Source organism: Zingiber officinale, chromosome 3B, assembly GCF_018446385.1.
Source record: "Zingiber officinale cultivar Zhangliang chromosome 3B, Zo_v1.1, whole genome shotgun sequence".
NCBI lineage: Eukaryota > Viridiplantae > Streptophyta > Magnoliopsida > Zingiberales > Zingiberaceae > Zingiber > Zingiber officinale.
Genome location: NC_055991.1, coordinates 1907074 through 1933876, shown reverse-complemented (window position 1 = coordinate 1933876; position 26803 = coordinate 1907074). Strand labels below are relative to the sequence as shown.

The 26803-nt window shown below is 35.5% G+C and overlaps 5 protein-coding genes across 10 annotated transcripts; 2 read left to right on the top strand and 3 right to left on the bottom strand.

Moving 5' to 3' along the window:
• Positions 1-1613: 1613 nt before the first annotated feature.
• On the bottom strand, positions 1614-5884 carry LOC122055476 (TATA box-binding protein-associated factor RNA polymerase I subunit B-like). Its single transcript, XM_042616932.1, has 4 exons — positions 5126-5884; positions 4248-5051; positions 3212-3336; positions 1614-2283 (listed from the first exon to the last, which is right to left on the bottom strand). The coding sequence occupies exons 1-4, from the start codon at positions 5781-5783 to the stop codon at positions 1720-1722; spliced, it is 2151 nt and encodes a 716-aa protein (XP_042472866.1). The 5' UTR covers positions 5784-5884; the 3' UTR covers positions 1614-1719.
• Positions 5885-6182: 298 nt separating this feature from the next.
• Positions 6183-13602, top strand: LOC122055478 (protein SMG9-like). Of its 3 annotated transcripts, XR_006132880.1 has the most exons (9): positions 6183-6494; positions 6695-6803; positions 8416-8531; positions 9230-9349; positions 9459-9548; positions 10531-10661; positions 11115-11358; positions 11950-12181; positions 13469-13602. XR_006132880.1 is itself a non-coding variant. In XM_042616934.1 (8 exons), exons 1-8 carry the CDS (start codon positions 6237-6239, stop codon positions 12100-12102), a joined length of 1218 nt encoding a protein of 405 aa, XP_042472868.1. In that variant the 5' UTR covers positions 6183-6236; the 3' UTR covers positions 12103-12348. The 3 variants fall into 3 exon arrangements, 2 of the variants coding, with proteins under 2 accessions (XP_042472868.1, XP_042472867.1); XM_042616934.1 differs by lacking the exon at positions 13469-13602 and having other exon boundaries at positions 10534-10661; positions 11950-12348; XM_042616933.1 differs by lacking the exon at positions 13469-13602 and having other exon boundaries at positions 11950-12348.
• LOC122055479 (cell division protein FtsZ homolog 1, chloroplastic-like) lies at positions 13590-17675 on the top strand. Its single transcript, XM_042616935.1, has 6 exons — positions 13590-13834; positions 14563-14662; positions 15194-15423; positions 16600-16767; positions 16850-17083; positions 17199-17675. Exons 1-6 carry the CDS (start codon positions 13604-13606, stop codon positions 17445-17447), a joined length of 1212 nt encoding a protein of 403 aa, XP_042472869.1. The 5' UTR covers positions 13590-13603; the 3' UTR covers positions 17448-17675.
• Positions 17676-17731: 56 nt separating this feature from the next.
• On the bottom strand, positions 17732-23630 carry LOC122055480 (polyadenylate-binding protein-interacting protein 11-like). 3 transcript variants are annotated; one of them, XR_006132881.1, is made up of 11 exons: positions 23090-23630; positions 22900-23010; positions 20954-20998; positions 20804-20876; positions 20599-20711; positions 20448-20507; positions 19598-19645; positions 19434-19502; positions 18984-19045; positions 18036-18262; positions 17732-17948 (listed from the first exon to the last, which is right to left on the bottom strand). XR_006132881.1 is itself a non-coding variant. In XM_042616937.1 (10 exons), the coding sequence occupies exons 1-10, from the start codon at positions 23540-23542 to the stop codon at positions 18205-18207; spliced, it is 1092 nt and encodes a 363-aa protein (XP_042472871.1). In that variant the 5' UTR covers positions 23543-23630; the 3' UTR covers positions 17950-18204. The 3 variants fall into 3 exon arrangements, 2 of the variants coding, with proteins under 2 accessions (XP_042472871.1, XP_042472872.1); XM_042616937.1 differs by lacking the exon at positions 17732-17948 and having other exon boundaries at positions 17950-18262; XM_042616938.1 differs by lacking the exon at positions 17732-17948 and having other exon boundaries at positions 17950-18262; positions 22900-23007.
• A 240-nt stretch (positions 23631-23870) lies between these two features.
• LOC122055481 (40S ribosomal protein S20-2-like) lies at positions 23871-26704 on the bottom strand. 2 transcript variants are annotated; one of them, XM_042616940.1, is made up of 5 exons: positions 26566-26704; positions 26307-26467; positions 26105-26218; positions 24650-24693; positions 23871-24171 (listed from the first exon to the last, which is right to left on the bottom strand). In XM_042616940.1, the coding sequence occupies exons 2-5, from the start codon at positions 26431-26433 to the stop codon at positions 24073-24075; spliced, it is 384 nt and encodes a 127-aa protein (XP_042472874.1). In that variant the 5' UTR covers positions 26434-26467; positions 26566-26704; the 3' UTR covers positions 23871-24072. The 2 variants fall into 2 exon arrangements, with proteins under 2 accessions (XP_042472874.1, XP_042472873.1); XM_042616939.1 differs by lacking the exon at positions 23871-24171 and having other exon boundaries at positions 24349-24693.
• Positions 26705-26803: the final 99 nt, after the last annotated feature.

Sequence of the window (26803 nt, the reverse complement as noted above, 5' to 3'; positions counted from 1 at the left end):
AATTTTTTTCTATATAAAAAATAAATTTTCTTACAGATAGTTTCTGAGAAGAAAAAAATTGCTGAGAAATTTTTTGATAATATAATAGAGTAAGTATTGTTACATAAAAAATAAATTTTAAAGAATTGAATTTTCAAAAATTCAATATATTAAAAATTTATATTTAGATAAATAATTCATAGAAAAATCATCTATGGTCAAAAAAATTTTAGAAAAATTTTCGTAGATAGAGAAAATTATAAAGTTTCACGAAAAAATAAATTTTAAAAAAATTTACACTGCAAGATATTTTTAAATAAAAAAATATAAAATTTTGTTAAAAAATTCATAGAAAAAGAATACAACGGTAAAAAAATTTAAAATTTTTTCTATAGATGAGTAATAAAATCCTCTTTCCCGGAAAATTTTAAATTTTAATTAATTTCTAACAAAAATTATGAAAAAAAAATTATTTGATAATTCTAAGCAAATAACAAAAACTAAATCAATTAAAAGTACGACATGCATAAAATAAATTTAATTTAAGCATGATTTTGGAACCCAAAATAAGTTTCTTCTAATCGGGTTAATCAAAACTTTTTTAGGAATATACATGTGTTTTAATCATGTATTTAGGGATTATATTCATATTGTGAAGTACTTATGTGAATTTGAGGATTTCTAATCATAATGAATTTATTTTTTTAATAATTCAAATATTCGAGTTTGGCACGATTAACTATATATATATATACTTTGGATTGAATCCATAATCCATTAATATTAAAGACGATTAACTAGTTCTATAAAAAACTTTCAACGATCATTCAAATAAATAAAAATGCACGAATATCTCATTGTTTGATAACTAGCGTTTCAGAATTATCTTCCACGGGAGAAAATTAATTTCATAATTGACCATGAAAGCGTCTTATACAGTAGCTTCGGGGGCACAGATACATAGCAATGGGGGCAAATTGAAAATGGAGATATGGACAAAATAAAGAAAAAAATAAATATGTTTGGGGTAATTATTTCACATGTTCTGGATAGGTTAATTTTTTTAAAAAAAACAATAAAGGCAGTTTTCATGTAAGATTTTTATTAAGAATGACAATAAAAATTATTGGAATATGAGGTTTATTTTGATAAGTTTGTATACTATTTTGATATTTATATTTATCAATATTAAAAACCATATTAAGTAGCACACTGGTTTCTGTACATGAAGATCCTCATTACTAAAGTTATAAAGACAATTTGCTAATTAAATAAGATAATGAGAGGAAAATTTTAATTTTTTTTTATGATTAATATACAGAGAACTTATGGTAATAACTTGATAGATTTTGAAAAGATAAAAAGTCAGCTCCCTCCTTTTTAAAAAAACTTATTTTTTTTTTTCATTTCACTAAAAGGTCTCAGAGTTTAAGGAATGAGATGCAGCTTCAGAGAGTTAGTTGTGTGATTATCTAACATGACAGCTTCCAGGCTTGTAAAAAGGATTTGTTGAGGTGATGTAACCAACTTATTTGGAAGAACGAAGATGAATTAGTGCTTCGAATAAGAAACTGTGAGCCTCACTTCACCACAAAAAAGAAGTTTCATGAAGTTTCCACCCCTAACCACTTGACTGTTAGTTATAAATTAATCCTATAATTTACCTCTTTTTACATAATCTGAGGAGTGATTAGTATCCAAAAAAAAAATAAATACAAACTCTAGTTTTCGGTGTAAGCATTATTCATCATGCATCTTATGCAAACGATCAGCTAGTCCATTCAAGCTCATATCAATTCGTTGTTCGAGCCAAGCAAGCCTTCTCTCAAATTTCTGTACACCAAGATGCATTAGCTTGATGTCAGCCTCAGCAATCTTTGCACAAGCCCTTAGTAATATGTAATAATCAGCATGTGCAGCAAAAGTAAGTTTGCTATCTATTTTCTTTCTACGGTAGCTAAGATAACCATCTGCCCTACGCCGAACTCTTGGTGGAAGGTAATGAAACCCATGTTCCTCCATGATTATTTTCATTCTTTCAACTGCAACATTTCTCAAGGGTTTCAATGATGAATTACTAACTTCAGGTTTCTGGATTGGGGCAGCAGAGTTACATGGGATGCCATTTTGATCGGCTGTACCAACATAATCTTCATGGACTCCCTCTCTGCTTGCATGTTGGATGGAATTGTTTTGTTCTTTTGGCTTCTTCAAGTCAAAGAATGAAGTAGCAGGTACTTCGTCTCTCTGTCTCTTACCATTTGATGCAAGAAAGTCAACTTTTTCATCCTTATGAGTATCATCCTGCGATCGGAGTAAAATTAACTTTAGAAGCAAAATCACAATGAAAAAATCAAGGGAAGAAAAATGTATATTGTTTTAGTTGGTGACAAGCAGATTTGCAGTGCATGAATATGCATACCAGAAGATACTCATCAAATTTAGGTATGTTTAGTTAGAGAAATATTAGAAGGCATTAGCTGCTGATATATAAAACAGCCTAATGCATAATTATTACCATTTGTAAGATTCATTCATACTTTTATAATAATGTTTCTAGAATCCAAGAAATATCAAATTTGCATAAGAAGGCTTAATCCCAAGTGCAGAGCTTGTTTTTTTTTATCATCAAATCCTAGAAGATACACTTCGAATATTTGTAATTTTTTAAGGAGCACCTGGTTCATGGAATGCCATATTCCCATGAGGGAAAGAATATTCCAATTATGATGCACGAATGTATTGGATGACACCATAAATTGACAGTGTAGGAATGCATTCTTGGTTACATGAATACATTGATAAGAATACGTTTGACAAACATGTCATGGGAATATGCTTTAGTGTCTGATATTACCTTAAATTGCATCATCATGATGCAGCTGTGTAAATCTCAACTATTTAAGGCCAGCTATAAAAAGGATATCCCTCCATCGAATTCTATGCATAAGATTAAGGTCTCTTAAACTCGCCTTTGATTACATTACCTAGAATCTTCTTTGGTGTATAATCTTTGTTGTTTTGAGCATATTCATATTATTTAATCATTTTATCACCTTATTTAATTATTCACAAATGGTAATATTTTTTTATTCTTCTAGTAACCTCATACATTCATCATAGCGCAGAAAATATTAAGATAGCAATACCTCAGTCAACTATTTCAATTGTTATGCAAAAGAATCTGTAGTTGTCAAGGAGAGAGACAAAAGAGCTGCTGAGTAATGAGTACCTCTTCCTTCGCATATATTTCCCACAGTCTTTCTATTAGCGTTTCTTCGTCATATGAGTTTGTCATTCCAGCCAAAATAACATTACCGGAGTACTTGAGAAAGGATTTGAAGTCTCTTGAATAGTCTGTCAATAATATAGCACATGTTAATTGATGGAGCACTAATACCAAACTGCTTTGGCTATGCCTGATTTGCTGGTAATCAAAGAGTAAAAATGAAATGACAACATGCGAATATATAATGGCAAAGAATGACTGATATAACAAATAAACAAAATTCTCAAGAAAGAATTCCACTTTTCCTATTGCTTTTGAAGAAATTCTAGTTGCTCAACTTTTCATTTGTTTTAATATAAAGAATACTCAATCAACTTAGACAATTGTATCAAACAAACTAGAGCTTAGACATAAAAGCCTAGGACATCAAATTTGAGTCAATTCAAACATAAAAGCTTAGATCTAAGCATCTTAATCAACTCTGACCATTCTATTTAACAAACTAAACTGAAACACAATGAATGACGAATGGGGAAAAAATAATGCCATGGTTGCAGCACAGCCAGGGAAGTGAGTGATTACTTGACTAGCTAAAAAAGAGCTGGTACTCCTTTATCGAAATAAACCAGCTTAAAGAGTCAACTTTCGTTCAATCAAAGTTCTTTTGATGTTGCATTTCAACAGGATCCAAACCACTAAAACTTTCATATTTCATTATCAAGCTACACCTTGCACTTGACAACTATATGTTGTACTAATTGACCAGTTTTAGGAACTATAGCTAATGTAATATTCATTTCACCTGGTTTAGGAGCTACTAGCAGAAGGTAAGTAAACTCCAGGTTAAATCTACTTAAGAACTATAGCTCCAATTATACAAGTTGTCTAAAAATATCTTACTATTTTATGAACTTAGAAATGAAAATTTTCAAAATAAATTCAACCTACAGGAATGGAAACTGTTTGAAGGACTCTTGCAGGTATCTGTAATGTAAATATTAATCAACTATTAACAGGACAAATGCTTTAAATTAGTTACCGTGCACATTTCTGACCCTATCATAAGTAGCTTGAAGAATGTCCAGCAGCTCGTTGACATTGAAATATGAATTTTTTATGTATGGCAAATGGTTAACTTCGGAAGAAACTTCTGTCGAACCACATTCTTTAGCATCAGAACTCTGACTGAAGCAATCATGAATGGGAGTTTGATTGCTTGGAGTATCTCTTACATCTGACAAAGTCTTTTCCCAGAATCCTTGCCCGTGTATGTTATACAGCATTCGTATTGTGACAATTAAAATTGCCATAACACAAACACGAGTTGGTAACTTAGAAACATTAGAAGACAACCAAAGATCTGGAGAGATCGACCACTCATAAAGACGGCATGCGTGTGGAAGTATACTCTCAATTGGAAGGGAGAGATCTTTCAGGTACCGAGATGCAAGAGCATAGAAATTCACAGAGGGGAGGTGTAGTCCAATTGTTTGAGCAATAGAACCGGCTATGCTCTCCATCTGCCAAGCTCCAAGAAGTCGGACAGGTCGGAACATGAGCCTTGAACTCAATGGACAAGAACTTTGAGGATTTCCGAGGTATTTATCAAGTAACATATGTGCTGCGAGATATGGAAGTTTTGCCTCTGCTGCCCATCTGTGAATATCAGTCGGCAGAATTGCTTCTCGTGCAATATGGCAAACCAAAAACGAAATAGACAGTGAAGAATATACAGGTACTGTCTTCCTCAATGCACGAAGCCAAATATATACAGCTTTCTGTCCATATGCATTCCGTGGATCTATGCATTTAGTTCTATCGCGCTTCACAGTTTTCTTCTCTTCTGTAATTGAAACACACATTATCTAAGTTAAAACCTTGCTTGAGATGAAGCATACAGATGGTGAAAACCTATACCTGGTCTTCCTTGGTGTGCTTGGGCAAAAGCAGCCTCGGACACCTCAATCGTCTTCCGTGCCCAACCTTCATCGAACACTGCAGATGAGGCCACATAGCGCAACCAGATAGTCCCTGCGAGACCGCAAATTATGGGGCTCACGCCGAACTTCACTACGAGCGCTTCGCACTGAAGCTGAAGGATCACCTGTAACCCCTGTATGTATCGCATCCGGATCCCGCTTGCGAGCGCGTCCGCGTTCGAGCACGGGCCCGTTGGGAAATCCCTAAGCGCTGATGTCTCTTCCTCGAAGCCGTACGGAGTCCCCTTCTGTTCCTCCTTCTTAGGGTTTCTTCCGGAGGCGTGCGAATTGGCGAGTGAGCGAAGGATGTCATCTTTGCGGACCGCGGGGGTAGGGGTCTGCGACTGGGTCCGGGCGCGGCTGCGGCAGAGGTTGTAGAGCGCACCGGATCCATGGTTGTCGCCCAAGATGTCCTCCATAGCAAATCCAGTGTCGACGACGTCCTTGCTCTGGTAGCCGCACATCTGACAGTAGTAAAAGCCATCGTCGCCGCTGGCGAAGTCGGTGCTGCCGCAGGAGTCGCAGTAGAGGCGGGGACCGTCCTCCTCGGCCTTGACGCCGGAAAAGGCGGATACGTCCCAATCCATGTCCTCCATCGCCGGCGAAGAAGGGCCAGAAGAGGGAGGATGGGAGGCGGGCGGCGTTGAACGCCGTTTCGGTTCGGGTTTCCGAGGCGATGCGGCGTAAACCTCGAGGGTATGGCATTGATAGTTATGAGGTAAGATGTTAACAATTTAAAATGTTTAGAGTTGTTTTAGTAAATTTAAAATTACGGGTTGCCTTTTGAAAACGTGAGAAATTACCAGAAGCATTTTGACGTAATTTCATAAAATCAAAAGGGTTACAACATAATATGAAACATAATTAAAAATTAAAGATGGGACTGGGCTCAGCCCGGGAAAGAAAGTTTATTCGGATTCGGATTCGGATTCGGATTCGGATTCTGTCTCTTATCGATTTTATTTGCGCAACCGGATCCAAAGTAGCAGTCAAAATCCCTCCCCTTCTGCTCGCGGCGGACGTGCCACTTTCGCTCTCCGCTCGCCGGAATGTCAGGCGGCGCGCCTCCTACCTCAGGGATCCCTCAGGCTCCCTCTTCTTCGTCTTTGTCGTCGGGGCTTCCTCCTCCCCCACCTCCTCCTAAGATTCTCCTCGCCAAGCCAGCGGGCGGTGCAGCAGCAGGCCAGAGGCTCGGCCGGGAGGACGATCCCTCCGCCGTCGTTCACCGGTCCCGAAATGCCCAACAGCCTGGATCTTTAAATCTTCTCTCCGAATCCTGGGAGTTTCACACCGAGCGGATCCTTCCGGTTCGCGTTTTTCTATACTTCGCTAGTTCGCTAGCATCCTTACTCGTTAGTACTAGGTAGACGAGGTTTGTTTAGCAGTGGCGAAATTTCAAACTGATGCCTTCTTCATTGCTGGATTACCCCCCTCGTAGTTCATCGTGAACAGTGATCACTGATGAAGGACTCTGACCCGATGATCGTTTTTTTTTTTTTTTGTGCAGTTTCTAACTGAGAACACCGATTTCACTGTAATTGGAATTATTGGACCACCTGGGGTTGGTAAGTCTACTATCATGAATGAGCTTTATGGATTCGACGGAAGCTCCCCAGGTATAAATCTTCCTGTTTTTAATGTGTTAACTGTTTTTATAGTTTGAAAACTCTGGTTGAAGTAAATAATGTGATTTGGAACATTTTGTTTCTTCTTTGGTTGACCCTTTAGGAAGGTATCATCAAAGAGTCTTATAAGCTTATCCTTTTTAAAATTCATTAATTTTTCCATAAACAAGGCGCTGAATGATGAGTTTTGGCATAAAAAATCAAGATAAAAATCCAGTTCTGCTTGTCTTGTGACATAATGAAGTCCTTGTATATATTATTTTGTTATCTATTTAATCGCATAGATAGAAATTTATTGTGTGATTTGTTATGTCTTTTGTAGATCCAGGTAGCTATGTTGTTTGTTTTTTTTTTGGATTTTTTTCCTGACCTATCCTTCTGGATTTTCTATAAAGTCCACAATTGGCCTTTTAAGAGTACGAAGCTGAAACTTTAACAACTGAAAAATGGACTGATTAAAGTATTATTTCTCCTTATTTTGCAATGTGAACTCTTGGTTTATTTCAATGCAGGAAGTTTTATTACTATTATTATTTTAAGGTTTCAGTTTTCTTAATAAAAAAAAAGCCCCCAGATTTTGTGAAAAGCCTAGCTGTTAGAAATGAATGGGCACTGTGCTTCATATTTTCTGAACTTAGATGCAAGGGAAAGAAACTTTGAAGCTTAAAGAACACTCATCCAAAACACAAGCTAAAAGATTGCTTAGCTATCTTGAACTTCGTATGAGTATAATGCTAGAAGTACTCAAGATATTCCCTACACATCTGTTAATAATACAATTCTGGCCCTTTTTTATCCCCATGTTGCCACTGAACCAAAAGCATTTTCTTGACAAGTTGGTTTAGAATGTGGAGTAATTCATTATTGTAAGTTTATAATTCTAGACCCAGCAACCTTAGCAAATTCATCAAATGAAAACAAATTACTACATTATAGTACTCAAAACCCTGGCATGACTATCAGATACGATTACAGATTTAGATGTCTTATATTTCATTTTATATCGAATTTTACACATGATCAATTGAAATGCCTATAGCAAGTTGGACTTCTAGTGTCAAAGTGTCGGATGTGTACTGTAGGTATTAGACATAAAGACTTTTGAGTATCAGAGTTCCTAGGTAATAGAAAACACTGTGAATAAATACTCCTAGATGCAACAAAATTTGGAAAATAATCTAAAATAAATCAAGCCCGTGGTAGGGGAGAATATTGCTTCATACTTTCTTTAAGTGTTCAATGTTGATCATATAATATGGTATCTCTACATGTAAAATGACCATGAGCACAGAAATGTCATTTCTAAATGCTGTGTAACAAATATCCTCCATGCAACATTGCTGATGCCACACATGCTAGGGTATCGTTTGCTTTGGGAAATTTTAGCATTCTAGTGTATATTAAGTATTTTCAGATTAGATTTTTTTTAATTTACATTTGTTCGTGTATGCACTGCTGCCCAAATTTTAGCATTCTAGTGTATATTAAGTATTTTCAGATTAGATTTTTTTTAATTTACATTTGTTCGTGTATGCACTGCTGTGGACAACTGCAAAGTGTGGATAATTGACTGTCTTCTGAAAGTGCAAAAATGTTATTGCAGGAATGCTTCCGCCTTTTGCTACACAGTCTGATGAAAGTAGAGCAATGGCAAAACATTGTACAGTCGGTATTGAATTGAGGGTATCATCTGAACGACTGATACTTCTTGATGCCCAGGTTAGTTGATGTGTGAGTTTTTTGGTAACTTAGATGCATGCATGTGATAGGATCTGCACTTGGAGCATCATACCTTTCATTTTTAATTCAATTTCATGACAGAATATGATTGATTCTAGAACAGTATTCACCCAGGTTTTTAATTGTTCTTCTCATTCAATTTTCTGCTTTAAATTGCACATAGAGGGAATTAACTATTCATCTTTTCAGAGTTCATATAATGCTTGATAATGTAAACTATCTCCTCTTTCATCTTTATACAACCTAGGAAAATTTTGGAGGTTGTCCTTCGCTTGCTCATGTTCTCTCTTCATACTATTTAGTGTTTTGATATGGCAGTCAAATCATTCAATTTTAGTAATTATAGAAACTTGATGATTATATTGGTGTACATTGCACCTCTTGTCCCAAAGGGCAGCATGATTTGTAGCATATGGATTATCACTTCTGTTTGAAGTGTAACCCTTATCAACATTGAAGTTTCTTAGTTTGGTTGTTTAGTATAGTTTCATAGAGATCACTGGAGGTATAAGATTCATGTAGTCAATCCCATATGGTTGGGCCAGAGACGGCTTGATGATGAGCTGCATAGCACTTTAATTTGTTTAAGAATGCTTTGGTGCTGTTTCATTTACTAATTTTCTGCTCTTTTAATATCCTTTTCTGCTTATATTTGTCAAACTTTACTCTATATGCAGCCAATATTTAGCCCTTCTATATTAGTAGATATGATGAAGCCTGATGGTTCATCTGCTATTCCTGTTTTGACTGGAGAGTCCTTACCTGCAGATTTAGCTCATGAACTGATGGGAATTCAGGTTAGATATAGAATCAAATCCATTTATATATATATATTTTATTATCTGTTTTAGTGGTTTCTGATTTAGCATTTTTTCTTTTGTTGGGTGCTGCAAGAGACTATTCTAGCTGGGTGTGTTTCTAGCATCTGTTTGCAATGTTTTGATGGTCGTCTCAGAAGGGATTCACGACTTCAGTGTGTGGCAGCTTATGCTTACGGTACACATTCTATCTCAAATCATCATGGTAGTTCTGGAGTGGGTAGCAATAGGTAGCCGTTGCTCATATTAGAGTCCGTATGTGAACTTTAAGATTTAGTATGACATAATTTCATAGTTGTATCATCATTGAATTTATTACTTCTGATTCATAGTATCTTTTTACAAGTGAATTTCTGGCAGTCAAAACTAAGTAATTCAAATGTGTTTCTAGCAACTGTTTGCAATGCATTGCTGGTTGTGTCTGATGGGATTCATGAATTCAGTATGTGGCTGTTTATCATGGTAGTTTTGGAGTGGGTAGCACTGGGTAGCTATTGCTTGTACTGGGTATTTGTTGCTTGTACTCGACTCAAGACATGAGCTTTAAGACTTGGTATGACATAATTGCATAGTTGTGAGCGTAATTAGATTTATTACTTGAATCCATTTACACTTTCTTATTATAAAACAAGTCTCTGAGAACATTATCCAAGTATCTAATTGCATGGCATGTAATGACAGACTGAAATAGATATTCAAATATACTTATTCCATTTTAAACTAGTGGATGCATTCTAAATTATGGGACTTCATGCAAAAGTTGAATGCCACATACAATAGCAAGATCATATTCCACGAGTTAACAGTCTAAGAACTTGGGGGAGAACTGAGAAAATATTCACATGCATGATCATTCATTCATGATATATTTTGCAATGGTACTTTAAAGTTACTGCATGTACTAATTTGTAAGAGCTGATTATACAAACCGACCCCTTCTTTCTAGTAGGGTTCAAATACCTTGCTTCTGTCCAGTAAACTAAAAACTCTTTGCTAGTTCTCAATCAAACTTCATTCATTGACTTCTTATAGCAACCTGTAAAGGCAAGCGCATTCAACAGCATTCCAACATCTCTAGAACTTTGTTTTGCTTCATTTTATTCAAAATTCAGTCAAATTGCTGCACATGTCGGCATTATATAATGTATTCTATATTTTAGCAGGTTGATTTATTGAAGCATGGAATACCAGAACCATCTTTACTGAATTCTGCACTAGAGAAGGAAGTCAGAGGCAATCTTCTGGCTACTAGTGAATATTTGTCAGCTGCCCTTGTTTTTGTTCATTCAAAGTGAGCATCATATTCCTTGTTCGTTCTTCAACTATCTTCTACACATTTGTCCCACCTTTTTTTTAGACAGGAATAAATTACTATTGGTGTATTATCTACAACATTCAACCTGGATAGTCCTGACTTTTCAGTTTATTGTTGTAAAGTTCACGTGCACACATATAATATGAATCAAAGAGGATTACAAAAAGAAAACTGGTATTGGTCGTCTCTTGTGCTTGTAAAATTTTCTATTCAACTTTCCATGGATTTTGGTGATTTGCACATTGCTTGAATTGGTAGCTAGAATGTTTTCCAAGGTCATTTTTGTTTTTATCTCGATCAACTAATACTACTCGTTTATTTAATTATATCGTTTAATAGCTATGACTCGCATTGGGACCTTCACTTGGGGTCTTTGCCACCCATATGCTGTTAGAATCTTTTTCTGACTATTTATCTGATTTTTTGTAGACTACAAAATCAAGATTTATCTCATCTTAATGGGCCACTGTTAAGGAAAGCATTGTTGCAGTTCTTCCATTCATCCTCTTTCAGAATCAACAAATCGGGAACTAGTTCTCTGAACTCAACGGCAAAGGATTCGGTCTCTGAACATCCTGATGTGTTTCTGCTCCCTGCAAGAGAGAAAAACTTGCAAAAACCCAAACCACAATTTGAGAGCTATTTTTCTGCAGTAGGAAAGCTACGGGATCAAGTAACACTCTCCACCCTTTAATCTATTGTTTGTCAACCTATTGATTTTTGTTGAAACCTCGAACTACATCATGCACTTGTTTCTTGTTTTGACACTAAGACGACGATAACAACAACAAAGCCTTTTCCTACTAAATGAGGTCGGTTATTTGGATTGTTCTATGTCATTAGACTCTATCTCCTATTATATTATCATCTATATTTAAATAAATTTTATCTTATTTTATTATGGTTAACCAAACATTTTTTGGTCCTTTTCTTGTATATATTTGTCATAGTTTCATATTGCTAATTGGAGCATTTATTGCTTGTCTAAGTACATGTTCGTACCATTTTAAATGTATAGTTATCAATAGATGTAATTTTGACTCTCTCTAATGTTTTCATTTCTTACTCTATCCTCGTATGTCTACACATTCACTTTAATATCTTATTATACTCATGTGTTGAAGTTATAATATAACATTCAACTCTATATAATATAGCAGGTCTAGTTGTCATTTTGTATAACATAGCTCGACACTAAGCATGAGGGGAAAAAAGGTGCTTGATTTGTTAGTGTAGTTTATGACTGTTTTATCTTTTCCTATAGGTATTGTCGATGAATGGCCATCCATTTGGGAGAAACATCTCTGAGCGTGAATGGTTGCGGAACTCAGCTAAAATCTGGGAGTTAATAAAGAAATCCCCAATCATTTCTGAATACTGCAGGACGCTTCAGGGTTCCGGATTGTTCAGGAAATAGCTTTACTCCTTGCTTTCACTGTCTTGCTTTGGGCATTAAAGTTAATTTCGTTCCAAAAACTGTCTTCTACGAAGCCCAGGTACAGTTATCGGTTACTTACGACTTTGATCGTTTTTGTTAGATTCTAAGCTCACACACATTCATGGTCTTCGAGTGGTTCTTCATCAGTTTTTGGTACTCATCCAATCCGATAATTCTAAGACTGTAGAGATCATCATTTAAAGTCAAGTTCTATTCTCATAACAAGTCCAAGGAAGATCATTGGGACAAGTAAGAAATTGAAGAATAGATGTCTCAATATTTTGATTGAAGAATAATTATCTCCATATTTATAAGAAAGTTAAACATGATGAATATCATCCATTGTTGATCACTAAAGAACCATAATAATAGAAAAGGATAGCTTTGTCCTTGAGCTTCACTATTAAAAAAAAATGATAAATGTAACATTGAATATGGGATGACTAGTTCGGTCTCGTAAAAGTTTTCAATCAACTGTTAAGATAAATCGAAAAGCGCTTGTGGTAAATGACCTAGAAGTTCAACATTCTTAGTTGGCGTGTTCCATTTGGAGAATTTGTTTTTACAAATACGTTATAGTTGGGATTAAATCACGGATGTCTTGATGATAATTTGATGTCTTTTTTGTTGCATCTTAGTCTAGGAGTTTAAGGTTTGTGATGTTGAGTGGACCCTTAAAATAAATTTACAGTGATCATACTCCATGAGTCGAATAATAATCTCAGATTTTTTTTTATATATAATTCAGATATTCAATTTTTAATGAACTGATTAATGAATTCATAAAAAAAAATTTACTTGTTATCAGAGTAAATCAAGACGAATGGATTTTAACGGACTTTAACGGTCCAACATTATAAGTTTTTCATATTTTATTTTCTTATTTATTTTAATGACTGATAGAAAATATTTTTAGGATTAGATTGGTCACTTTCAAAATTAATCAGTTTAAAAAGTTGAATATCTGAATTTAAAAAAATCATATTAATTTTAAAAATAAATTAAAATGTATTTAAATATTTAAAGTAAATTTAAGTGGATTGATTATAGTTAAATTAAGCTATAATACAATGCAATCCCAAAATAAATAATTAAATTATGTGATTAATTAACTAGTTTATATGGATAATATTAAATATGGAAAATGTTATTTTAAGTATAATTCAGAATCTTTTTTAATAAATAGAATTATTCATTCTGTTTAAATTCGTTTATTATAATCTAACGATCGATTGGAAAAAAATAAAATTACATTTTCAACCTTCAGTTTTTGCAAAGATGGTAGAAATAGAAACATTAATTTGGTAGATTTATATGTCACACCTAATATTTCTTTAATTTACAGTTTGAATCTACAGGATTAAGCGACGATATTTTGTTAAACGTTTGGGAGCTAGCTGAAATATTCTCACTTCATAAACCCTAAACTTCGGATCTGAAAGTGTCGCACTCTGTTCCTTTCTCAGCTCTGCCCTCGTCAATGGCTACCACTTGGTGCCTCCATTCCGCCTTTCCTTCCTCCCTCCCCGCTCTCTGCGCTCCCTCTTCGACTCCGGCGTCCCAGAGGAAGGCCCTCCGGCGGCCAGTGTCTGTCACCGTCGTCCGATGCTCCTCGCCGTTCGTCCCGGTGGAGTCGGCCAGGATTAAGGTTGTCGGTGTCGGAGGGGGTGGAAACAACGCCGTCAATCGCATGATCGGGAGCGGCTTGCAGGTGCCTGTCCGTTGTCGTCTAGCTGTTGTTACTTGGATTAGTGCTTTGTTCGTTACCTTCAGATGCAATTTTTGTTCCCGCATCCATGTGGCTGATTCAGAATACCTAAATTCGTGCAGCTCCTTTTTCTCTGCAATTGGTTTTCTGCAATTTGCTTGGGGTTAGAGTGTCGGTACTACAATGTCATGCGTTCTTGTCTTTGATTTACCTGCGGATTGATAATTGGTATTCTCGAAAGTAATTTGTATGTATGATAAAACGTAGCAGAGCAAACTCAAATGACTTGCTCTCTTTGCAGAACTAGTCTAGACATATATTTGGTGAGTAGATTAGGTATGTATTTAGAGTCCGAATGCCAATCAGATAATTCTTATTGGTTACCTGAACAATTTTTATTTTGTGGTAAACTTATGCAGGCTGGACTTGTAATTCCATTTCCCTTAGATAAGCTGGGGATTTAGACTTATGCTCGATTGAGGTGCAATTCTAAGTGAGCAAAGGAATTTTGATTCAAATGTTCAATAATAAGCTCACATTCCTTTGTGTCTGATTTAACTTTTGCATCTGCAATAATATTCAATTATAACTTTCTTTGCCCGATCAATAGATGCTTAGGTTTTTGAAATTTCTTTTGTTTGATGATTTACATTTCAATAAATGCTTCCATGAATAGATTCATTAATAAAGTGGAATCTAATGCGGGTTTCCATTGCCTTGTTGATTGACAGGGGGTTGAGTTTTTTTCAATCAACACGGATTCCCAGGCACTTTTGCATTCTCAAGCAAAAAATCCGCTTCAGATTGGAGAAGTCTTGACTCGTGGATTAGGTTGGGCACTCTTTAACTTATAAATTAATATTGATTCAGCAACATCATATGTTAATGGGTACCAGATTGGTAGATGCATTACTCTGCCATTTATTTTCTTTCTATTAGAAATTAGGAAATATTACTAATGTAAGTATCAACTCTTTGTAATTCTACATGTTTTTCCTATGGATACCAATTCATATAGTTAGTTTGTCTTGCATGTGTGGTTTTTAGAGATTAATAAGATGCTAAGGACAAATTGATAGTTTGATTTAGGAAAAGATGTAAATCCTGTCGGGTCTGTGTGTCATATCATTTCACTTTTAATGTTTAACCACATCTAGTTAGGTTTTTTTATCACATGGCTGGAGAAACAAAATGATGTTGGTTATGCATGATCCGTTTAGACTTCTATATGTGAGAATAGCATGAAAGCAAAAAAAGAAGCATATAGGACATTTTTTCCTTGATTACTTTCTTTAGTGATAAATTAATATGTAAAATTTGTATAAATTCATTAGAGAAGCTAATTCATCACTTGAAATGCAGGAACTGGTGGAAATCCCTTTCTTGGAGAGCAAGCTGCTGAAGAATCAAAAGAAGCCATTGCAAATGTTCTTAAGGATTCAGATATGGTCTTTATAACAGCTGGTATGGGTGGGGGAACTGGTTCTGGTGCTGCTCCTGTTGTTGCTCAGATTTCAAAGGAAGCAGGATATCTGACTGTTGGCGTGGTCACGTATCCATTCAGTTTTGAAGGTCGGAAGCGCTCTTTACAGGCAGGTTCACTCACTTTCTTTCTTTATATCTGCACATAGAATAATTTTTTTTAAACTTCAGGAACTATAAAAGCAGGGTAAGGCTGCGTACAATGGATCCTTCCCCGGGACCCCGCATAGCGGGAGCTTCGTGCACTAGGCTGCCCTTCAGGAACTATAATTTCTGTGTTAATAATTCTCTAATTACGATTATTTCTGTTCATATTCATTTTTCTTTTCATTTGGATATGATGTGTACTTTTCACTTGTGCAACAAATACGGTAGCTTGCGTTGTTTGATTTTATGAAATGTGTGTGAAATATTTATATGCTGCTTGAAGATATTTGGCTACAGAAGTTCTTATAACTAACTGTGTTACAGTTTCATTGGTTGCCTCCAATATATAAAGTCTTGACATATTACTAACTTATAGTGAGATGAAATTTATTAAAGATAGAAGGATAAAAAGAAATCCTTAAATAGAGCACCATATGCAATATTGGAAGTACTTCAGTACTTTCTCCTCAAACAGATATGATGTCTTTTGGGGGCCCCCTAAAAATATCATATCTGTTTGAGGAGAAAGTCCCCCCCCAAAAAACATCATATCTGTTTGAGGAGAAAGTACTGAAGCACTTCCCATGTTGCATATGATGCTCTATTTAAGGATTTCTTTTTACCCTTCTATCTTTAATAAATTTCATCTCACTGTAAGCTAGTAATATGTCAGGACTTTACATATTGGAGGCAACCAATGAAACGGTAACACAGTTGGTTATAAGAACTTCTGTAGCCAAATATCTTCAAGCAGCATATAAATATTTCACACATTTCATAAAATCAAACAACGCAAGCTATTACCGTATTTGTTGCACAAGTGAAAAGTACACATCATATCCAAATGAAAAGAAAAATGAATATGAACTGAAATAATCCGTAATTAGAGAATTATTAACACAGAAATTATAGTTCCTGAATTACTGAATATGCTTTATATTTTTATGCACTTGGGTGAGGGCTTCATTGTTTTCTTGTCCCTATTAATACTTCATATGGTATGTTCCGTTATTATGATGGTAATTCTATTTAACATTTTCTAGTTGACTCGGAAGTCTGAATGATGAAACATGTTTCTGAACTGCTTTCATTGTAACTCTCACCTAAATAGTTTAACTTGGTGCTTTTGTAATTTTCAGGCTTTAGAAGCTATAGAAAAGTTACAGAAGAGTGTCGACACTCTTATAGTTATTCCAAATGATAGGTTGTTGGATGTCGTCGATGAGCATACTCCTCTTCAAGATGCATTTCTCCTGGCTGATGATGTTCTACGTCAAGGGGTGCAAGGGATATCGGACATCATAACAGTGAGTTTTTTATATTTGTGTCAAATACACCTTGCAATTTCCGGGATAATAATGATACAACTGACCTTTCCCAACTTTGCAGATTCCCGGGCTTGTCAATGTCGACTTTGCAGATGTAAAAGCTGTCATGAAGAACTCTGGAACAGCTATGCTTGGAGTCGGTGTATCTTCCAGCAAGAACCGTGCGCAAGAAGCAGCTGAACAAGCTACACTAGCACCTCTTATTGGTTCTTCAATTGAGTCTGCTACAGGAATTGTGTATAATATAACAGGAGGAAAGGATATCACATTGCAAGAAGTAAACAAGGTCTCTCAGGTAAGCCACAAATTATCATACATTTTGAACTCGTTCTTAGTATATATATTGTATGGTTTACTTTAAAAAGTCCAAGATTTTGTTCGAAAGTTCATTTTTAATCCACAATTTGCAGGTTGTAACAAGCCTTGCAGACCCTTCTGCAAACATCATCTTTGGGGCTGTTGTGGATGACCGTTACAGTGGAGAAATCCATGTGACAATAATTGCAACAGGTTTTTCTCAGTCATTCCAAAGGACTCTCTTTGCGGATCCAAAGGCAGCTAAGGTTGTCGATAGTCACGAGAGTAACAATGTGGTGCATCCTCTGAAGTCAGCAGCAACTGCTTCGCCCTCATCTAGGTCGCGAAAGTTGTTCTTCTGAAGTCTGAAGGATGTTCTCTTGCTTGATCCTCCAGTTATCGGATAGTTTTATTGAATGCTATATCGGGGATCAGTTTTGTTTTAGTTTCTGTTTTTCTATTCATTTACTTGTTTTCTTTTTTTGAGTTTCATGATGAACAGCACTATGACATGACGTCATGGTTGGTGATAATAATGAACAGTGCTTGAGTAACATATCTATATGGATGATATATTCACCGTGATCTTATTTCGAACTGTCAGCATGCTTGATACTACAATGCAAGATAGAGCCACTGTTGAAAATTGAAATAACTAAATCACATTTATTAAAATATCAAAGCTTAATACAATCCTCTGTTTTTTTTTATTGGCTATTCAGCTTGGGATCCACAAGGATCCACATTGAAGGTTTTGTTGCAATAGACTTCTATCAATAGAGCAGAACTCAAAATCAAGACTAGATAGCAAAGTTTCGACGACTTCTGAAAAGCAGTGTCCAAACAGACATCTCAGTCTCCAACTGGAGATAAATAGACATTTATATGATGAGGACAGAACTAATAAAATCAATCTGAAAAAACAGAAGTAAAATGTGCTGACCGCTTACATTGCCATGTGAGATTTTTCAACATGACGATATCATATTTCAAAGATCTATGTGCAATAAGTATCTCTTCATCGGAAGAAATATAACTTTAGAGCCAGAATGTATAATAAATTGTGTATATGCATATCTTGTAGTATAGCTATGGAACACTTCTTCAACCTACAAAGATTCAATGGATGGGAGGGCGAGAAGAGCGAGGGCGCACAGGAGTCTTGGAAGGGCTTAGCCTGCAACATTAATAGCTGGGTTAGCTTAAGACGGATGTTTCAACTGATTAAAAGAAATTAAGCCACAGAAAAGTGATATCAAAGAAGGGCGGAACACATACCTTGAAATCAATACCAAACCAAACTAAATCAATTCAAATTGAAAATTTTTATACACAGTTTATTTGGTTTCGTTTAGATTTGCAAGATCGGTAACCATCAGTTTGGGCTTGATCTTGTACAAACCAATAAAACAGAGCCAAACCATACAATTAAGGTTTTATTACATATATACACATGTAAGTTAATATGTTAGTTAACATACCTTTTATTTTTATTACTATATTTTCAATTTTTATTGTATGAAAACTAGTTTTTGATTGATTTAAGGTAGCTAAAATTATTGGTTTGCCTTGAGCTTGAACAAATGGTTAAAACCGAATTTAAACATTAAGATTCTAAATATATATACATGCATATAGATAGACAAGTTAGCATATTAGTTAGTATGATTTATTGTTATTACTTGTTATATTCATTAATCAACAAAGATTTTAACTTGCAAAAAAGATTATTATTATTTTCACAAAATCTTGCTTTAAAGGATATATAGAGACAATAATATAATATATAAATATAATTTACAGTTTCAAATAAGATGAATTGGATCTTTTGAACTCAAATATTTCAGTTTGGTTTTATATGTGATGCTATGACCAAAGAGATAGCATGCAAACTGTACCTGATTGGCAAGGATCCTAAGACAACCCCACTACAGTGCAGTGCAGCAGTTGCACTCTCAGCCTGGAAAAAAAGAGTTTGAAGCAACAAAACTTCAAATTCTGACACTGTTATTTTATAATCAAATAATATAAGATAAAAAAAAATGGTATAATTAAGAAGGATATGCAGAGTTCAGAAATTTGTTAATTCTAATTCTGGGATTGAATATTCAAGTAGTTGAAGAGAAGCTATTGAGACAAAAAAAAAACAAAAAAAACTTTTTGACTCTCCCCTTTCCCCCAAGGTTTAATTTATTTTTCAAAATGCCCTTATCTTAAAAATCATTAAAACGGCCATGAGTTTGGAAATTCTTGTCATTGATAAATATCTTGGTCTAATATGTGAAAATCAAGGAATTTGAATCATAAAGTTTAGTGTCGTCATGTTGAGCAAATAGAATAGTACTAACCCTTACAAACTCAACAAAAGCAATCCGAGTAGAATGATGATTATCTCCGAGAAGCCTTAACCGGTAAACCTGAAGCATAAGAGTCGTGATTTGCATTGGAAAGTTATTCTAAGCAGAAATACTTTAAAGAGCAAAACTGAATATGATGAACAGAGGATACATACCTCTCCACATATGGACTCAAAGAAGAGTCTAAGTTCAGCTTGAGATACCTGAAAATACAATAGTGTAAGAAAAAGGAATGCATTGAGGCACAAGATGTTCAGCCGAAAGATACCAACAAAGAGAACACCTCTTAAGTAATTCAGAAGTTGTTAGAGGTATTAGCATCAATAGAGTTATTGGAGAAAGTAGAATAATTGTATTGATATATACAAGACTCTAGAAAAATATTAAACCTAAATACTAATACAGAACTAAACCCACCAGCAATAATCCTATTGATACTAGCATATTAATATGGTTTTTTTTGTACATAATGAGAACTCATCTATATATAAAAACAGTTAACTCATACTTATTGATGAGATTGTTTAAGCCTTTTGTTTTCTGTTGCTTTCTTATTCAATTCTTTTGCTTACATTCTGCATGATGGAAAGAGAAGTTTTTGATGCAATGGATGGAGAGGAATTGCTTTAGCACATAAGAAATAAAAGCTGAAGAGAAATAATAGCACAAGAGATACCTAACAGGTGAAAATAAATGCAATGTTTTATGTTCAAGAGACACCTAAAATTATAGTGACTTAGACAACAGGGAAGCTAGTGATGAACACATAGCTACTGCAATTGTAATCAAAACAATAAAATAGTGATATTCATTCTAATATAAGGCCAAACTTCTTTGTTTGTGAAAGTAATTGACTGAAATTGTTATTTCCACCTAATGTTCAGGTCATAACTAACCAAAGGTGAGAAAATTTAAAATGTACTAATCTGTAAGCCATTAAAAAGAAAGTTGTATTAAACTGCTATTAGAATGATGGATTGACTAATGTGAGAATGTATCGCCTACCTTCTTGTCAATATTTGTGCAGTATACAGTCCTTGAGCACATCTCACGTTCATCATCCGACTGAAACAAGAGGAATGCTCAGGCAGTCAGATTTAAAACAATAGAAGTATAGAAAATGCTTAAGAAGACATGAAGGACTTATTTCTCCTACCCGTGGCAAAAATGTAGGATTCACAGGCGCAATTGCAGTCTTTGAAGGAAGAACCCTTAGAGGGTAAAGCCCAAGCATGGTTCCTGACAGATTTAAAGCAGCTTTTGCACCCTCTGGATTTGCATAATCACAAATAATGAACAGCAACATGAATAAACAATTTAGTTGCAGACAAACAATGAAGGATATATTGAGCTGTACATGCCTTCATCATTGAACTCAATGAAAGCAAAACGAAGAATAGTTTTTGGGTCGCCACACATTCGACAGTCAACAACCTGAAAGATAAAAATGGTTTGCATTTTAAACAAATGAATTGAATTGAAGTGGCTTGAAAAGCATTAAGGAAACTTACAAGTCCACAGCTGTTGAAAAGTGTTGCAAGCTCTTCTTCAGTAACCTACATATCCAGGACACAGATTTTAGCCATGTTTTAAATGCATTAAGGGAAAGGCTTGCACAATCTGGTATTAACTAGTTACATATAACCAAGCAACAGAATAAACAAATAAACTCTTTGCTCATAATGCATAAATCCATCGACTGTGAAACAACATTAGCTCAATTTAAAGATTCTCAAACAAGTCACTTGGTGTAATTCTGTAGCTCTTTTAAAATACCAAAATAAGAGGAGTAATAGTAAAAGCTATATGGACAAACAACTCAAAGCATGATATCAACCATGACCAGGAACTGTATGGTATCACTCATCATCAGAGATATACTCACTGAAGTTTACTTGTCTTATGAATCCATTAGGAAGTTTACAAACACAATAACAATTATGGATAAAATATCTCCAAATCGATAAGAGTAAAAATATGAATGAAATAAAAGACTGAGGATCTAATATTCTTAGTTTTTAATTCCATTTTTGCCAATGTTTGAAACTTCGTATTTTCAGTGTTTTATCAGCAAACATATACACATTTTGATGATTATTTAATCTACATTCTAGAGGAAGCATAGGCACTTAACACACATGATTCATCAAACAAGGAACAGATAGACTCTTTCTTTCATAATGCTATAATGGTAGATCCAGAAATAAGGAAATTTTCTACTCATTATTGGAACTAAGAAGGTACAGCTCTATTTCTTGCATATGATTTTAGATGAAAGAACTTCATCTTTGATTATTTAGCAGCTATTACCACCTGAGATGGGTTATCCTCGCACATTTAAAAGTTCTCTCTTTCTGAATCTATATGCATGAGAATGTACAGAGCATAATGTCAAATACATAAGCAGATATGTGCACTATTTTTTTTCACGAGGAACTGTATGGAAGCACTGTGAGTTTACTTCTCACATGAACAAAGACAACAATGGCTAAAATATCTCCAAATCGATAGAAAAGAATAAACGAAATAAAAGATCGTGGATCCTAATTCCTAGTTTTAGATTCATTTCATGTGAACATGGCAATGTTTCAATCTCATATGCAAGCCCATACTTCTTTCCACGATTAGGTTAATCTACACTCTACAAGATATTTAGGCTCCTGAAACCATCTAACAAATCCAGTTGAAAACATATTTGAATTGGTTAGAAGCTACAAAGCCAAGGATTGATAACAAGCCCTAATATGTAACACCCATGAAAATTAAGAATGGTGCGTGTCTATCTTATTGGTTTTCCAGATTCTAGAACCACTGGGCGAGATGCCTTGCTGAATCTCAATCTATTTAAAACTTGAATAAAATTCTTCAAGCACTTGAATCAAATTCTTGAAGCTAGTTATCAGAAGCCCACATTAAACCTGTATGGATAACATGAAGTTTGAAATCATTGTCACATCAAACATCTTTGGAACCAAAGGTAAGAAAAAAGCTAGATTTACCAAATTATAGCACACTCAAAATTCACTTCATCTCTATCAGAAAGATTCCGTCGCAGTGCATGACTTTTTCTTTTCACAGATCACCAAACATCTCAAGCCCATTTCAACTGGTTCTTGTGCGCCCTTGTGATTAAAGAGACTTGGTGAATATGTTTTTTTTTTCAAAATATACAGAAATATTTACCTACAAGTTACACTTACAAGAGCCAAAATCTATAGGCACATAACCCAATTACAATGTGATTCATCTATTTAATTCAATCCCTATGGAACTCTTTATGAAACCTAAAATAATCAAAAGTCATCCTGCCAAATAAAATATAACAAAAGCAGCATAACAGAGAAAAGAAGAGCATACAGTAAAATGGGAAATAAGTCCTAGTTCATAAATAACATAGCCCAAGAATTGCCATCGCACAGCCAACGCAAACAGGAAGGATGTTTTGTAGTTTCTACACCTGTTGATCTATATCTGCAACGTAGACAGTCCTTCTGATCACCTCATCTCTCTGTGCTTGACTAGTCCGGTTATTCATCCGACGCTTCCCCTGACCGTATTCGTTCTTCTTCTAATCAAACAAATCAAACCAAATAAGAGATCGACAAAGAGAGCAATAGAACAACATAACGCAGGCAAAACCTTTTTACCCTCCATCCACCGCCTCCATCGAAGCCGCCATTCCCCAAAGCAGGGCTCGCCCCAAATCCAACCCCATAGAACCCACCACCAAACCCGACGCCGAAGCCTCTATAGGGTGGCGCTGGCACTCCGCCGCCGGTAATCGACGGCGGAACGAACTCCTCCGCCATCGGATTCAACTTCGACAGGAGCTCCTCCAGATCCCTCATCTCCTGCTCCGCTCCCTGGGATCGCTGCGCCACCGCGGGCCGCCCTTGATCGGAGTCGCGGTGCAGCTGCTGATCCTCGAAGAGGAAGCCATTAGGGTCGACGTGAGGGCGGAGGAAGGGGAGAGAATCGCTGACGGCGAGGACTGTGGCGTCGGAAGCGAGATCCGTGAACTTATTGGAGTCGGGCGCTTCCTTTCCGTCGAGATCGACGGCGGCTAGATCAACGCCGTTTGCGGTCTCGGCGACGGCCATGATCCGCAGGTGAGCAGACCAATTCGTGGTGCCCCTCTCTCTCTTCTCTCAGTCGTCGGCTGCTTCGCGTGAACCATGAACCGTTGTTAAACCGATGGATGTCAGCCATGATGTCACCCAAAGATCATCCAATTTCAGCAGCAAGGGGTTTTTTACAATTTGCCACCGAATTTTGGATCAATTTTTGTTCTAATAAATTTATGGATTCTATTTAAAAGAATATATTTCTTAGAAAAAATAAATATAGAAATAAATATAGAAATAAATATTTTTAAAAATTGAATTTAAGAACCTATATGCACGGGTGTTTAAGAAGAAAAAAACACTATTAGAAAAACAAAAACTCTATTTAAAATCAAAGATTCCAAAACGGCAACGAGTGTTCAATGCTTCTAAAGGAATTATTAATTGTGACTCGTTCCCCATCCTTTTTACGGAATGGAATGACGCAATAATGAAGAGAAATACATACATAATTTAGAATCATACTATTTTTCAAGAAAAATAGCAGTGCATATCTATTAAGCTTTTTATGACTCTGCAATTGTCACTTCAACCTCAACACCAGGTTCAATCGTGATGGAGGTGATCTGCTTCACAACCTCAGGAGAGCTGAGGAGATCAATAACCTCTTAATTTGCCACCGAATTTTGGATCAATTTTTGTTCTAATAAATTTATGGATTCTATTTAAAAGAATATATTTCTTAGAAAAAATAAATATAGAAATAAATATAGAAATAAATATTTTTAAAAATTGAATTTAAGAACCTATATGCACGGGTGTTTAAGAAGAAAAAAACACTATTAGAAAAACAAAAACTCTATTTAAAATCAAAGATTCCAAAACGGCAACGAGTGTTCAATGCTTCTAAAGGAATTATTAATTGTGACTCGTTCCCCATCCTTTTTACGGAATGGAATGACGCAATAATGAAGAGAAATACATACATAATTTAGAATCATACTATTTTTCAAGAAAAATAGCAGTGCATATCTATTAAGCTTTTTATGACTCTGCAATTGTCACTTCAACCTCAACACCAGGTTCAATCGTGATGGAGGTGATCTGCTTCACAACCTCAGGAGAGCTGAGGAGATCAATAACCCTCTTGTGAATCCGGAGCTCAAACCGATCCCATGTGTTTGTTCCTACAAGAACAAGTTCAACATTGAATTCCTGATTTAGCATTCCATATTGATCTATTTACTTGGAGAGAAATAAGAGAAAAGAAAAGAAATGCAAACAGCTGATGTTTATTGAGACTTAATTTAGAAACATGAAAAAATAGATAGATAATTTTAATATTATCTCCTACACATTAGAACCAGTGTCTATTGATTTCCTCACCAATGTCAACAGACAATCTCCATAAGAACAGCTCTCTTGCCATATGATGCTGCTGTTACCTGGTCATGGTTGGTGGGCGTTGGTTTGAGGTTGAGAGACTTGCTCCAACTCAACTTATTTGGTTACCACAAACACTAGCTTCAACTCTTTGGTAGTTCTGCACAGCAGAACCACTCAACTTATTTGGTTACCACAAAAACTAGCTTCGACTCTTTGGTAGTTCTGCACAGCAGAACCACCTTGCTACCTCAGAACTCAACAGCAAAGCAACCACCTTCCTTCAAATAGAGACAATCAAAAGACACTGCAACTCATTCCCTGTCTTTCATTCAACCACAAAATCAATTGTCAACCAAAAAGATCTAGTTGGCAACCCTTGTCGCTGCACATCTAAAACCAGGTGCTACCCGCACCACACACTTAGCACTATATTTATCAACACTTGCTACTACTGAACTTTATAAATATCTTCCAAGCTCAATCAATCAGACTCAACCCAAAAAGAAAATTAATTCAAAAAATTAAAAAGTTATACCCAAACCTGTAGTTGTTATATCAAAGGATACTTAGTAGAGATAACCAGAGAAATTGAACCATGCATGAGTTATAAACAGCTTGATTTATTGAAAAAAAAAAATCGAAAAAATAACACCTTGATCATCAAGATACTTATTGTATCGATAATGTATAATTGCTTCCTATATTTGGGGCTCTCATATTGTTACTGTGTGTTTATTACTATAACTTTTATTACTGCCTACTTTTAAACTTGTGATTATATCTTTTTAATTGTATAATCACTAGACTAAATATTCTGATCAATTGCAATACTACTAGCAATGAGAAACTCGTACCTTGCAATGGGTTACTTATACCTTATGTTGTATTGAATGTGCCCAAGACAAATTGACTACTTTTACAATACATACTACTTCAAGTCATATAATACATAATTAAAAACTACTTAAGGCACTAACATTAAAATATTAGTATATATGTCGACTAATTTTATAATACATACTACTTCAAGTCATATAATTATGTATTAATAACTAATTAAGACACTAGCATTAAAATATTAGTATATATGTCGACTTAGTACACACTTGCATTAGTAGCATGGCATTAATGGTACACAGAGAAACCAACTGCCTACAGAAATGACGAGAAAAAAAACTGTAGGAAAAACCCCCAGAAGAGGGGTCATAATACCTTCGCCACAAGGAGATTTCCTGGTGGTGATGTGAAGAACCTTAGTGGGCATTCTCACAGGCCCCTTCACATTCAGCCCCTTGTCCTTCGCTCCCCTTACAAGATCCGCGCACACTGAACAGACAAAAACACGATCAAAATCCCGAAACAAACAACAAAACATAAGTGTTAACCGCTTGAGCCAGATCAAACATCGCCTCACCCTTCTCTAGATTCTTCACGTTCTTGGAGGACAGTGTAATCCGGATGCGGTGCAACTCCTCCTGGGGCTGTTCCAGCCCTATCTTAGTCCGCTTCATTGCTCCATACGCCGCCGCCGCCGTCTCCATCGATTCAAGTTTAAAACGAACTTATACGCACAATCTAAAACGAAAATTCGAACGGATCAATGAGCAAAAGTTTCAGATAAGAAATGGAATTCATACAGGGGAAACGATTCAGAAGAGAACTCATTCTCCTACCCCGCCCTATCCGCCGTCGCGCTGCCCTTCCTCCGTCCCGCGCACCAGAGAAATCAAACGTATCTAGGGTTGGACTCGATAATTTATAAATAGAGCTGGGCTTATTCGGCCTCCAGAAATAAATCTCCCAGCCCATTAGGAGCCCAGCCCAGATCCCATAACACTCACGTGTTTATTACATCATCATCTTAAATGTCAAAAATACCCTCCAAGATGGTAGCAATTTTCACATAATAAG

Bases quoted from the DNA above. Each gene is read 5' to 3' on its own strand.
- LOC122055476 (XM_042616932.1), bottom strand. From the start codon at position 5,783: ATGGAGGACATGGATTGGGACGTATCCGCCTTTTCCGGCGTCAAGGCC. The intron at 5,052-5,125 runs GTATAGGTTTTC...TTTCAATTACAG, and splicing joins AGCACACCAAGGAAGACCAG to AAGAGAAGAAAACTGTGAAG. The intron at 3,337-4,247 runs GTAACTAATTTA...TATTATTGACAG, and splicing joins TAGGGTCAGAAATGTGCACG to ACTATTCAAGAGACTTCAAA.
- LOC122055478 (XM_042616933.1), top strand. From the start codon at position 6,237: ATGTCAGGCGGCGCGCCTCCTACCTCAGGGATCCCTCAGGCTCCCTCT. The intron at 6,804-8,415 runs GTATAAATCTTC...ATGTTATTGCAG, and splicing joins ATTCGACGGAAGCTCCCCAG to GAATGCTTCCGCCTTTTGCT. The intron at 11,359-11,949 runs GTAACACTCTCC...CTTTTCCTATAG, and splicing joins TAGGAAAGCTACGGGATCAA to GTATTGTCGATGAATGGCCA.
- LOC122055479 (XM_042616935.1), top strand. From the start codon at position 13,604: ATGGCTACCACTTGGTGCCTCCATTCCGCCTTTCCTTCCTCCCTCCCC. The intron at 15,424-16,599 runs GCAGGTTCACTC...TGTAATTTTCAG, and splicing joins GTCGGAAGCGCTCTTTACAG to GCTTTAGAAGCTATAGAAAA. The intron at 16,768-16,849 runs GTGAGTTTTTTA...CCAACTTTGCAG, and splicing joins GGATATCGGACATCATAACA to ATTCCCGGGCTTGTCAATGT.
- LOC122055480 (XM_042616937.1), bottom strand. From the start codon at position 23,542: ATGGCCGTCGCCGAGACCGCAAACGGCGTTGATCTAGCCGCCGTCGAT. The intron at 19,646-20,447 runs GTAGGCGATACA...TTGTATTTTCAG, and splicing joins GCACAAATATTGACAAGAAG to GTATCTCAAGCTGAACTTAG. The intron at 19,503-19,597 runs GTATGTATCCTC...CTTATGCTTCAG, and splicing joins TTGAGTCCATATGTGGAGAG to GTTTACCGGTTAAGGCTTCT.
- LOC122055481 (XM_042616940.1), bottom strand. From the start codon at position 26,433: ATGGAGACGGCGGCGGCGGCGTATGGAGCAATGAAGCGGACTAAGATA. The intron at 24,694-26,104 runs GTATTATGACCC...TTGTTCTTGTAG, and splicing joins GAAATCTCCTTGTGGCGAAG to GAACAAACACATGGGATCGG. The intron at 24,172-24,649 runs GTTATTGATCTC...GCAAATTAAGAG, and splicing joins AGCTCCGGATTCACAAGAGG to GTTATTGATCTCCTCAGCTC.